Below are 12,597 nucleotides of genomic sequence, written 5' to 3'. Positions count from 1 at the left end.
AAAACGTGAAAGGTGGATGTACCAACAATGATGTCACAGATTTCAGTTTAGAAGGTTGGATTTTTTTTTACCTTTATAAAAACTGTGAAGCAAAGAATCATCCAGAGATGCTGCTGAGCGATAAAAATATCTGTTAATGAGAACAAAGAGACACAAAACAGAAAAGTGTCATAATCTGTACTGCTGAGAAACACAACACAGATCAAACCGATGAGTGGAGATTTTTATTTCTGCGCTTTCTGGCTCTTTTCAGTGATGTGAACTTTTTCATTACCCTCCTGTGTGTGTGTGCGCGTGTATGTGTGTGCGTGGGGGGGGGGGGGTCCTTTCCGTGTTGCAGCTTCAGTGAGTCATTGGTGGAAAAGAGGGAGGAAGATTTGAGGAGAAATATCGCTGTTAAATGAGTTTGGGCAGCATGACATCACGCGGTAATTAAACCAGTTTTCTGGAATTCCGTTTCCAATTCCTGCGCTCAGGTTCGCTGGAGGAGTTCTTCGAGCACCTGCAGGTTGGTGTGTGAGTGAAATATTTTCACTGGACGGAGTTCAAACTCTGGAGAGAGAGAGGGAGAGAGAGGGAGGGAGGGCTGCGGCATTACGCCATTCTTCCCTCTGAGAGAAAAAAAGGGGGATTTAAAGAAGTTTCTTACAAGACTTCCAACAGTTCCGCGGAGTGTTTATGCGCCTCTCAGCCCGGGCTTTGCGTTCTGCTGTGCCGGGTACATCTCTCCAGCACTATGCTCCTCACACATGACGCGTGGGACAATAAAGCTGTGCGGGATTTGTTTCTTCTGCTTGTAGACGTCCGTTACAGTCTCTGCTTTCACCGCCTGGCACGTGTCTCTGGCGAGTTTCAGGCGGGGGCAGCAGCTTTTGTGCATTTCTCGTGAGGATGACCCACTCGGATTTACTGCTCTTTGCCACTTCAGCTTCCTTGTGATCTCACTGCACTTCGCTACGATGACAGCCTGGCGGGAGGCGAACGCGCTTTAGGATGAAAGCTGTGACGCGTCTGTCTCTGCTGCTCAGCTGCTGGACCCTGGTTCACCTGCATCCCGGCCCCACGGCGCGTGTCCGCGCAGGTCCGCCGGTAATCAGAGGAGAGGCGACCAGGGCGACCAGCTCAGGGCGCACGGATCCCGTGCGCTCCCGGCTCCTCGGCGGGGATGCGCACGATAAGGCGCACGCTCCCGTTGCCATTAACGCACATGCACGAGCGGGTGGAGGAGGTGGAGGTTCATCGGGGAGAAGTTTGGGAAAAGTTGCGGCCGCGCGCACCGCGTCCCCGCAGAGAGCCCATAGTGCGCCGGCTCCGGCGGCGCAGCGGGGGGCCGCGAGCCACAAACAGCCGCTCGTGACGCCGCACGACTACATGCTCGCGCTGTACTGGTCTCTCTCCAGCGGTGACGTCAACGGCAGCGCGCTGCACGAGGCCGGCCTGGCCAACACCATCACGAGCTTCGTGGATAAAGGGCAAGGTAACCGCATCACCCACGAGCCTCTCTGCGTGCTCCCACGTCACTTTTCAGTCCCATGAAAGAAACACAGTGACACGCTGTTAGTGCAGGGATGGTGGCAGACACACACCCAGCTGAGCTGTGATGGGTGGGTGGGGGTCCACGCTGTGGGGGCAGCAGGACAGCTACTTCATGATGCGTTTGTGCCCCTGGTACTCTGGGGGATTAAAAAAGCAGCTGGAGCAGGAGGTTAGAGGAGATCTGAGGAGCCAGAGGATGAGCAGAGTGGCTGTTAGCTGCTTTTAAAGTCTCACTTTAGAATCCACAACAAGTCCAGACCTCACATCCACAATTCATTAACAATTAAAAAATGGGGAGTATAAAAAGGATGTCACTGGAACTTCAGGTGCCACAGAATGAGAGCTGCTTTAAGGGACTGGAGACCAGTGTGGGGGGCACCAGATGAGGGTGGTGCTGAGGGCACAGGCTGAGGATTGTGGCGTTAAAATCAGGAGGTCAGCAGTGAGTGGAGTATGATGAGAAGGCGCGTTCAACAAACTGGGCGTCAGATTCCCTTTCTGACAGCCAATTAGCTTAGCTTAAAGAAAAAGCTCCATCCAGAGCTAACAGAGGATGTGATTTAGCCGAGAAGTTCAAGTGGACGTAATTTTCTCCTTTTAGTTTTTCTCCTCTTCCAGCAGTACGCAGTCATGTGATGTTTTAAATACTGAGGTCAGTCATCCAAAAGCTAAGGCTACTCTGAACTCTCAGTTTTAGATATTTTTTTTCTAGATTTGGATCTGTGTGATGTCAGTAAGATTAGATATCCTTATATGGTCCTCCCATCACAGAAGCCACACCCACCTGCTGTTTAATCTGTTTTTTGAGAGGCGTAGCCAATCAGAAGCACTATTCTATTTTTCTTTCAGTCTTCCTTTATGTATGTATGTTTATGTAAAAGCTGACACTGACTCATTAAACCACCTTGTGGTGCAAACTGGTATTACAAGAAAAAGACAGCTTGGCTTGAATTTGAAGGAAGTTGATCTCTAGCAGAAACAGAGATGATGCCTTCATTTAATTTTGGAAGGTTTTAAACTGCATTTGAACACAGAAATGTGAAAGTGTTTGATTTTCAGTTATAAACAGAGGCCTGCAGGTGTATCACAACTACTTTCATCAAACCAGATTACAGCTTTTAATCTTTACACATACACCTTTTTTAAAAAAAAGATCCCACTCTCTGGACTTCCAGGTTCATGGAGGGTGCACTTCTGGGATTTTTCTGACAGAACCGGCTGAGCCAATAGATATGTTTCATTTTCAGCTGTAAAATTGCAGTGTAAAAAACCCTAAAGGACACCAGTGTAGATTTAATTTAGGCCGCATACATCATCGATGCTGAATTTGTGAAAACTAAAATAAAACTTGGGCTTTTTTTTCTACAAACAGCTGGAAATAATTATTTAGCTCCTTTCACTCCTGTTTATTGAGGACTTTCTCACGGGCACCCTCCGCTGCACACTTGAATTTCAGCCAGTTTGAGATTGACAGGAAGTGGAATGGCTCTCTCAGATTGGCTTCAGTTTGGCTCGGGTCACCTCTGCAAGCGTACGGTGGGCGGGGCTTATGGGCTTTATTGTAACCAGCCAGGAGGGGGTTACAAGCTGTGATGGCAGCTATGTTTGTCTATATCTGGTACTTTGGTGGGAGAAAACCAAACAGTGGGGACCAAGGGAGTGAGTTTACATGTATGAAATTAGAAATGCATTCTAATAAGCATTTTTCTAATGACCAATAACTAATTAGTCTGGTAACAGCAGGTAGTGTAGCAGAGGAATAATTTGTGTTTGCTGTCAAACTTTCAGCAGTTTTAACGTCTGGAACATGTCTGTGCACATGTATGGACATATTTATGTATATTTATTCCTTTGCAGTTGTGAGTCCGTGTGTGTGTGCTGCCGTGTGTTTCTAACATCTGGTTGGCTCTCAGTGATATATACGGCCTCGTGAGGGTAAATAAACAGTGCTCACAGCCCTCCGTGTCATGTTGTCTTTACGATGTAAAACAGTTTTAGAAGCGTCTTTAAATGAGCGCAGTTTCATGTTCCTGCTGCTGCTGAAGGTTTACATTTCCACCACTTAATGTACTTTTAATGTGGCCTTTATTTGTTCAGCGACTCGCTGCTGACTTCGTCCACATGCTGAGACGAGGAACTGATCACCCCGACGCTCGTTATTTACCTTCTATCCTTTCATTCACTCTTACTCGCTTCCTTTTTTCTGCCTTTATTCCTCCGTTACTGCTGCCGCTCCTTCTTTCTTTCTTCCTGCCACATGCAAGGCTGAACCTACCTCCTGAGGGGCCCTAGAGCAAGGCGTTGCTCTGGGGCCTCCAATGATGCTGTGTGTGAAGCACAGCAGCTAAAACCCTGATTAGTCGACTAAAAGTTCGGTAGGAACACCTGGTTTCGACTCCACCATCGGGCCTTTCTGTGTGACGTTTGCATGTTGTCACTGTGTCTCTGTGAGTTCACTCTGGCTTCCTCCCACCACCCAAAGTGTAGTTAGTGGGGTTAGGTTAGTTGGTGCAAATAGTTAAATAGTCCATCTCTCTGTCTCAGCTCTGGTGACCCGCCTGGGATTAGGAGTGATTTGGTCATTTTCCCCCAGAGTGAGAAATCTTCTTCACCTGGGCCAGCATGTTCAAAAAGCTGAAGCCATGTGTGCAAGTGAGCGCCATTTTCCAGACAAAAGTAGGTTTTTTTGTAGTTATATTACTTTCATAATTTTAGGAGTGGTGATCAGCCTGAAATGTTGAGTTTTCAATTTATAGATCACAAAACATTTGAATTTTAGAGTCTTTCTTGACTAAATCTTGGTGTTTTGGAGCTTTGTTTGAGCAGGTGACCCACATACTTTAGGCTATTGCAGTAGTCGAATCCACCCGGGTTATTTGCTGCATCTCTTCCCCTGCGCTCTGTCCCTGCGTTCCTGTCCACTCTCCACTCACCTGCTTAGATAAAGGCTAAAAGCCCTTAATAACAGCACTTAATAAAACTGTCCATTAACTTTTAACTCCTGAGTAAAACTACTCCATGAACAGTAACCCATAACAACGCTGTACTTTACACGCTTTAATAAACTCATCCAGTCGGCCAACTCTGACCCTTTCCTGGACCAGTTTTGGCCCCTGGACCACGTGTTTGATGCCCTCGATATATCTGCTCATGTGACAAAAAGAAATGTAAATCTTATTTAATTTTGGTCAGTTATAATTTTACTGAGTTATAAATAAATGAGTTTGAAAAAGCTCCTTTCAGAAGCAAAGCAGAGATGTTTGGTTTCAGGAGGTTGGTTTGATCTTGTAAATTTTGGATAGTCTTGTTTTGGCACAGTGAGCCCTGTAATATAAATAAGTTTTCACTGGATGACAAAGGGCCAAAGCCAGACATCTCACCTGAGAGCTCTGCTGCTGCTCGCTGCCCTTCTGTCAGCTATTTTAAAGCCCCGCCCCCACTGGACATCCTGAAAGCTGTTAGTAGAGGGATGAAGTCAGAGTTAAGAAGCCAAACATTTAATCTTGTGTGTTCTGCATTTACATACACAATAATCTGTTCCAAGCCGCTCCTGAAAGACTGATTTTCTGAGCGTTCTGAAGTGATAAAGACCACACCTGAGAGCTCTGCATCCCTCCAACATTATTTATCCTCGCTGATTTACAAGTGCGTGAGAGTTTGTGAAACCAAATTCCTCTCAGCTTTAATCAGACTGTCCAAAGAGGAGTGTGTGTGTGTGTTTGCTGTCTGTCTGCTGTGAATAGCTGCAGGTCCACAATAACAGGCCTGTTTACAGAGCGTTGCGGTCTCCCGGCCTGGTTCTAATGTACTTTTCAATGCATGATAAAGTCCTGGACAGCAGGAGGGGGTGCTGTGAGAACATGTAAGCAGTTTATGTGCATATGCACAGCTAACTTTGCGAGGACCGGAGTGATTTCTCTGACCTTTGAAGTGAGGACATGTGTGGAACATGAGGACAGTAGTTCAGAGGTCTGTTTGAAGGTTCAGAATTCGTTTCAGGGTTCAGAGTTGATCAGGGATAAATTAGGCTCAGATCATGGGAATATATTAGCCGACCTGGGTCCTCACAGAGAATTTAAAACACATGTATCTGCTGGGTTTCATTGGATAGGGAAGTTTACAGTTTCCCTCACTGACAACAACAGAAAACCATCTACACCATTCAGTTCATGCTTTCTGATGCTGTGCACACAGCATGAGTGTGTATACTTGTTTTACATATGTTATGGGGACTTAAAGCTTTTCACTTACCCGTGAGGACATTACTTTAATTTCAGGACAATTAATATAAAGTAAACCATAAAGTGTTACTCTAAACACGAGTCTTTGGATGCTCATTCTTATTATTTATGTCGATTTCCTTCATAATGCCTGCAGTAGTTTATTGTAGATATGGCAACTGACTTCATTCACCAGTTTTTGCATCTGTGGTTTGAAGCTTCAACATTTACATTTTGGCTACCACCATGTTTTTATTGATTTATTTATTTAAAGCAACGAGTTACCATATTTGGACCAGAAGGTAGAGAGCTCAGTTGCCAGCTGTTGGTTGCCCTTTGTTAGCAAACTGCATCTATAGCACTAATTAACAGGTGTCTGTATTGCTACATTACATCCATACAGTCTGAGTAACATCATTAAATATGTAAAATCTATTGGTTAGGTTGTTTCAGAGAGCCTGTGAACAAAGATGGTGTATTTTGTAAGAAGCTACATATGCCTAGCCAACCCGTTCTCACTCCCAAAGCGTAACATTTTACGCTAGGTGACAAATCGTCACCATATTACGTTTTCGGCTACCCACCACGTTCCTAAATGACGACCTCGGAAAAAGAGGAAATATGAGAACCGTCTGGACTGAACCTACACATGTTCGCTCTTTTTCTTCAAATCGCTTAGAAACACGCTATTTAACATCATTAAAGTCCTGGTTAAGGTCAGGAATAAGGTTATGGTCAGGGCTAGGGATAAGGTTAGGTTTAGGGCTGGAATACAGGGCTGGAACGTCTACTACCGCGGGAGCGTCATTGCACTGGATTCCAGCAATAACCCGCCGCGTACCATAAGAACGCCGAAGGTCTCCTTTCGCGTTCCTCAGGAACGCCGCGGGACGTGACAAAACGTCGACATGTTACGCCTCGGGAGTGAGAACGCTCTGGCCTAGCTGTTTAGTGCTAAATGCTAATACAAACATTGTAAAACCAATCCTAAAATCTATTTGGAGCCTGATAAGGAGCACAAAATAGGGGTGATAATCTGGCAGCAGCATTTCGTACTGCAAAGAGATGCTTTGCCCAAGATAGTAAACGGGGATTAATCTAAACACGATGACACAAATGCAGGAATGTGTTTTTCCAGGTCAGCAGAGGAAACCATATGTTGCAATTTAGAAATGTGTCTGAAATGAAAGAAACAGGAATGAGAGCAAGTTGAAGCCCAGAATAAAATAAATATTACACCAAGATTTCAAACACTGGCCCGTTGAACAAAAAGAAGCAAGAGTCTGACTTGTGAGTGCGAATGGTTGTCAGTCTCTGTGTGTTAGCCCTGTGACAGACTGGCGACCTGTCCAGGGTGACAGCTGGGATAGGCTCCAGCGCCCCCGCGACCCTGAAAAGGATAAGTGGAAGCAAATGGAAACCAAAACAAATTGAATTGTAACAGGATATAAAAATATTTGTTGTTAAGTTGGACATTTTACCATTTGATGTTATTGATAAACCTTTGAATCAATGGATATTTGAGGAACTGTAGTTCACTTCACATTTTCGCTCTTGGCAGCTATTACGATGTTTTAGTCTGAGATGTCTTCAAAAATAAAAGAAATCCCAAAATAAAGTCAAGAATGCTGTTCTTTCCTTTTTTAAAGGGTAATAAAAATCTAAACAATAGTAATGTTTTTATAAAACAGACAAGATCCAGATAAACTATTAGGTCCATTTTTACCTGGAGGGAAAATGTCAACAGTATAAAAGAATAACAGCAGAGCCAATGCAGAAGAGCACACTTATTTTCTACATTATGGTCATTCTAAGAGAAAGGATGTTTATCCAGGTTAGGCTCCAGCTCGGCTAAATACATGCCAATCACAAATCCCTGTCCAGTGAGTCTTCAGCATCACTTGGTTTCACAGTCAGACCCACAGCTCAATACCAAGATTGTGATGATAAAAAGGGTCATGAATAAAAGTCTATAGTCTGTGATGGGGAGCAGCACTGAAGGAAAGTACAGTATTTCTTTATATTTCAAAATCTGAGATCAGACAATATCTGGATTATTAAAATGGGTTCAATGAAGATTTCAAGTAGGGAGATCTCGTAAAAGATTTAGTTAAAAAAGAAAGAAAGAGTCAGTTATGGAAGTGTATGGACCTGTCAGTGTATTTCATGACCTATATGCAGGAGTCCATCCTTTATGACCTGACGGGTGGCCATCAGCTGATGGCTCTCTGGGGCTCACATTACAGATTCATTCATTTACTCAACAGTCCTTACTTGCTGTGTTGTGTTAGAAAAGTTTGTTACACTATTTTTCTTTTTGCCTGTCGGTGAATATTTACCTGCGCTTTCGTTTCTAATCACAGATGAACGTGGGCCCCAGCTGCGACGGCAGAGGTATCTTTTCAACATCAGCTCTCTGGAACGGGATGGGCTCCTGGGGGCCGAGCTACACATCCTGAGGAAGCGCCTGCCTGACCCTCGCAGAGTCTTGATAGGCTACAGAGGAGGAGAAGGAGGAGGAGTCCCGTCACCGCTCCTAAGGCTGCACACCTGCGCTTCAGGCAAACAAAAGGCCGTTCTTGTCCAGATGAAGGCCGTAGAGGATCTGTTCAGCAGCACATGGGAAGTGTTTGACGTTTGGAAGGTGTTCAGGGGCTTCAAAACCCAGAAAGGCCAGCATTCCCAGGAGCTGTGCTTTGAACTGGAAGCGCTGGAGCACGGAGGCGGTCGCCCCATGGACCTTCGCGCTCTGGGATTCGCTCGACACGGCAGGACCAACAAGGAAAAAGCCTTCTTCTTAGCATTTGGGAAAAGCAAGAAGCGTGACCTTTTTTACAAAGAGATCAAAGCGCGGTCCGGCCACGACAACAAAACAGTCTACGAGTACCTGTTCACCCAGCGACGGATGAGACGGGCACCTGCTGCGAGGGGAGTCAAAAAACCCGTGCAGCAGTCCCTGCCACAGTCCATATCCCAGCACCAGACAGTGAAGGCCAGGCTGCGCTGCCACCGGAGACGGCTTCACGTCAACTTCAAGGAGATGGGCTGGGACGACTGGATCATCGCGCCGCTGGAGTACGACGCCTATCACTGCGACGGCGCCTGCGATTTTCCCATCCGCTCACACCTGGAGCCGACCAACCACGCTATCATACAAACCCTGATTAACTCCATGGACCCGGAGTCAACGCCGCCCACTTGCTGCGTCCCGACACGGCTCAGCCCGATCAGCATCCTCTACATCGACTCGGCCAATAACGTCGTCTACAAGCAATACGAGGACATGGTGGTGGAGTCGTGCGGGTGCAGGTAGCAGACACAGCAAAGACTTTTCAATATTATATTCAAAGCTAAAACTGGAGTTGGTATTTCAGGCTCACTGCTATGCAACGCACATTACTCCTCACACTCAAGTGGGCTTACAAGAATGCATACCAGAGACTATTTAAGACTAAACAGATGAAGATAAACTCACGGAGGTGATGCTCTGAAACGCCCACTCACTGTGTAATGTTGATGTTGGTAGTGATGAGCAATATGCATCCAATACAATCCAAATAATGGAAACACGACCCGATGAAGAAAGACTCGTTTGGACTGTTTCGTACGGACTTTTTCCTTCTTCTTAGATTTGTATCAAGTTGCTGATCGTTGTAAAGAGTTTAAAATGCCTTGGAAAAATGAAGTGTTATACTTAAAAATGCTCTTTTCCAGCACTTATCTGATGAAGTCATTTGTATGCCTTATCCAAGACCTTTTTGTAAAGCATGTCAAGAATTTCTGATGTATAAATACGAGCCAGGGATGAAGTGCTCATCTGACCTGCTCCAAATTTGGGAAAGCTGCATAAACTCGTGTTCAATAAAAAAATGTCTAATTGACTGAGCTCCAAACTCCTATCAGTGAAAACCTCTGCCCCCCACCCCCTCGAGGATCTGCAGACTAAACTATCGGAGGAATTTGTGAGATTTACAGCTGCCAAATTTACAATTTAATCCAGAAATGACTGTTTGATGTGGAACATGAGTGTTTTACTTGGCTGGCTTGATAAACTGTTGCAAAGGTCTAGTTAAAATTACGAGGAGTTAGGTTTTTTAACTTTGTGCCTATTAAAGGGGACCTGTTCTGCTCATTTCCAGCTCCATCTCTTTATTATAGACTCTGCAAGTAGATTTGCAGGCGCTGAATTCATCATCTGGGTGACTACATATAAAAGATGGTCGAAGCCTCTGTGATGTAACCCACTGGGCTGTGGACTCCACGTTTTGAAATCTCAGTGTCAGCATTTTTCCTCTGGAGCCGGAGCTGGCTGTGAATTATCAGCTGCATTAATAAATTGTACATATATCTGTAAGTTAGCACTAAGCCCCATAAAATAAGATAAGATCAGATAAAACTGGAGCACAGACGTCTCAGACGATCTGGCTAACCACAGAGATAATTGCATCACTCCGACATGTACCTTACTCCAAAACTGACTAACAGCACAAACTGGTCCAAAGATCCAGTTCAGGGACTTCAGTTACCAAAATTATTTCTGTAGCACGCTGTAAACATCTTCGTTTCTGCTTTAAAGCAGCATCTTTTTAAACCCCAGAGGGGCTATCATAGGTGCTAACTGACTCAGGAGACCAGTTTAAAAAAGACAGCTCTGTTTGCACAGGGTTAAGGTCAGCTGATGACCTTGGAGGGGGTTCATACTGGCGTTTGTGGGGACTGACTGGTTTTGGAGAAAGCCTCAAGAGTTTCATCGCCACTTGAGGAAGAACCAGTTTGACCAATTATTATTATGTAAGTCATAAAACAAACGAACAGCCTGAGCAGACTTACAACACAACAGTTACAAGTAACTAGATCCAGATAAGCTTAAGAAACTCTGTCAGCTCACTTGTAAATGCATCACTGCATTTATCCATCCCGGGTGCCTGCAGCTCACGAGGTAGAGAAGGTCATCTGATTGGAAGGTTGGTAAATAGATGCCTGCATGCCAAATATCCTAAACCAAGGATCCATCGGAGTGATGGGAAGCACCTAAGCATGGAAGAAACCGCTTGTAAGAATGGCTGTGAATAAGGCGCGAGGTATGAAGAACCAGTCCATTTAGCATCCGTCCATCCACCCTCAGCTGCTGCTCTGAGCCTGGGCTGTGGATACTAGAGAGTTTGCAGAGATCCCCAGAGCTGCTCTGCTCCAGCATTTCCAATGGGACTCTCAGGAGTCTGTGTCTGCCCCAGGTTCTTCTTCTGGTTGTGCATGCTCAAAATATATCATATAACCATATACTGTCATATATTTATTTAATATATTTAATATTGTAGATTTTCTCATTTCCTCACAATAAACGGTAGAAAAGAAAGTATCTCTCTCAGCTTCTCCTAATTGTTAAATCAGACTTTTAGAAACTATCAGTTCTTTGTTGTTCAGAGTCATTGAGGGAGACGTGCCTTATAACGGGCCTTGAACATGTTCACGTCCTGGTCTGGTGGTTTCATAATCTCTCTCTGCCTCCTCCGATTACTCGAGAAAGCGCAGACTGAGGAAAACCTGACAATGTGTGAAGCAGTAGAGATGACTGCATCTATGTTGTTGCTGCAGAACGCACGCAACAGCAGTAACGTGTGTGCGTGTGCCTCCTACCGTCAGCAGCGAGCACACCTGTCTGCCTGCCTGCCCGTGAAGCTTGCGAGCTATTGGATAAAACCATCTGTGCTGAGCGGATGGCTTGTTTCTCTTGGAGAAGGACTGATGTAAGCATTTCCTTTAATCAAAGCTGAGGCATGCCAGTGGTATGACCCCCACCCCCATCCCCAAAATACTGAACTGAGGAGGTGGAGGCAGAGAGAGGCTCAGTGGGACTGGAACCTGAGAATATTAGGGCTGTTCAGTTTGTGTTTTAACCCCAACAGGAGCTCATTTAGTCCAGAAAGCACTTGTTCCGACGGTGCAGCAGCTGCTGAGTCTTGATAATAACTGCCTTTACATTAGGTCTGGCTTCGCGTCTGCTTCCTTATTTATAATTTTACCTGTTTGGGATATCCAAATGGACATCTTATAACTCATCTTATATATGCTATGATCCCATATTCCTGAACCTGTGCTTGTTTAGCATGTGTTGAGCTGCACGGGGAAATGAGCAACATGTCAAGAGTTAAACAGGAAGTCTGTGAGCTCCAACTCATCTAACATCAATCAAAGGAGACATTTTTAAGCAATCTTTGACCAAAACAAACAATTTTTATCTTTATGGAGCCAAATCAAGGTTTTTGGAACTCATCACGAATGTTACACAGCCTATTAAGCATAAATTAGTCTCTCATCATTCTTAACAGGTGTAAAGGAAATCTACATGTGACTCTGCGGTGCACAGGTCATCCAGCCTACCATCGTGTGAGTCATTAAGGTCTCATGGGTGTCACCTAAAACGTTCCCAGACTGTTGGAGCTGCTTACTGGGACATGGAGCGTCAGCTCTCAGGTGGGAAAACAGCCCAAGCTTTATCGCCAGGCACAGCTCGTGTTCCACAACCAGTCTCCAGGACCGGGGTGCTTTCTGGATGCCTCTGTATGAGGTGTTTTGGGCATGTCCTAGCAGCAGGAAGCTTGGGGCACACCCAGGACACTCAGTCAAAGTCTAGACTAGCTCGGGAACTCGTCAATGTTCCCACAGAAGAGATGTGGGAGGTGGCTGTGGAGAAGGAGTCTGGTGTCTGGTTAAACTGTTGTCTCCACGACGGGATAGGCTGCAGAAAATGGATGGATGTTTGGTTTGGTGTGTACACAGGATGCTTCACAGCAGGCCAAACGTACCGAGAACCTGTAATGAGAGATGGGCCTCGAGTTTG

At 45.3% G+C, this 12,597-nt stretch overlaps 1 protein-coding gene across 1 annotated transcript; it reads left to right on the top strand.

Moving 5' to 3' along the window:
- The first annotated feature begins 636 nt into the window (after positions 1-636).
- On the top strand, positions 637-9,888 carry gdf5 (growth differentiation factor 5). The gene is made up of 2 exons (XM_085457812.1): positions 637-1,477; positions 8,120-9,888. Exons 1-2 carry the CDS (start codon positions 994-996, stop codon positions 9,067-9,069), a joined length of 1,434 nt encoding a protein of 477 aa, XP_085313938.1. The 5' UTR covers positions 637-993; the 3' UTR covers positions 9,070-9,888.
- Positions 9,889-12,597: the final 2,709 nt, after the last annotated feature.

The sequence above is a fragment of the Copadichromis virginalis genome, linkage group LG5 (assembly GCF_057382275.1).
Source record: "Copadichromis virginalis isolate Kocher_CV1m ecotype Utaka linkage group LG5, C_Virginalis_male_GT1.1, whole genome shotgun sequence".
Classification (NCBI taxonomy): domain Eukaryota; kingdom Metazoa; phylum Chordata; class Actinopteri; order Cichliformes; family Cichlidae; genus Copadichromis; species Copadichromis virginalis.
Note: the sequence above shows the minus strand (reverse complement) of the source record. Positions and strands in the feature narration are given on the sequence as shown.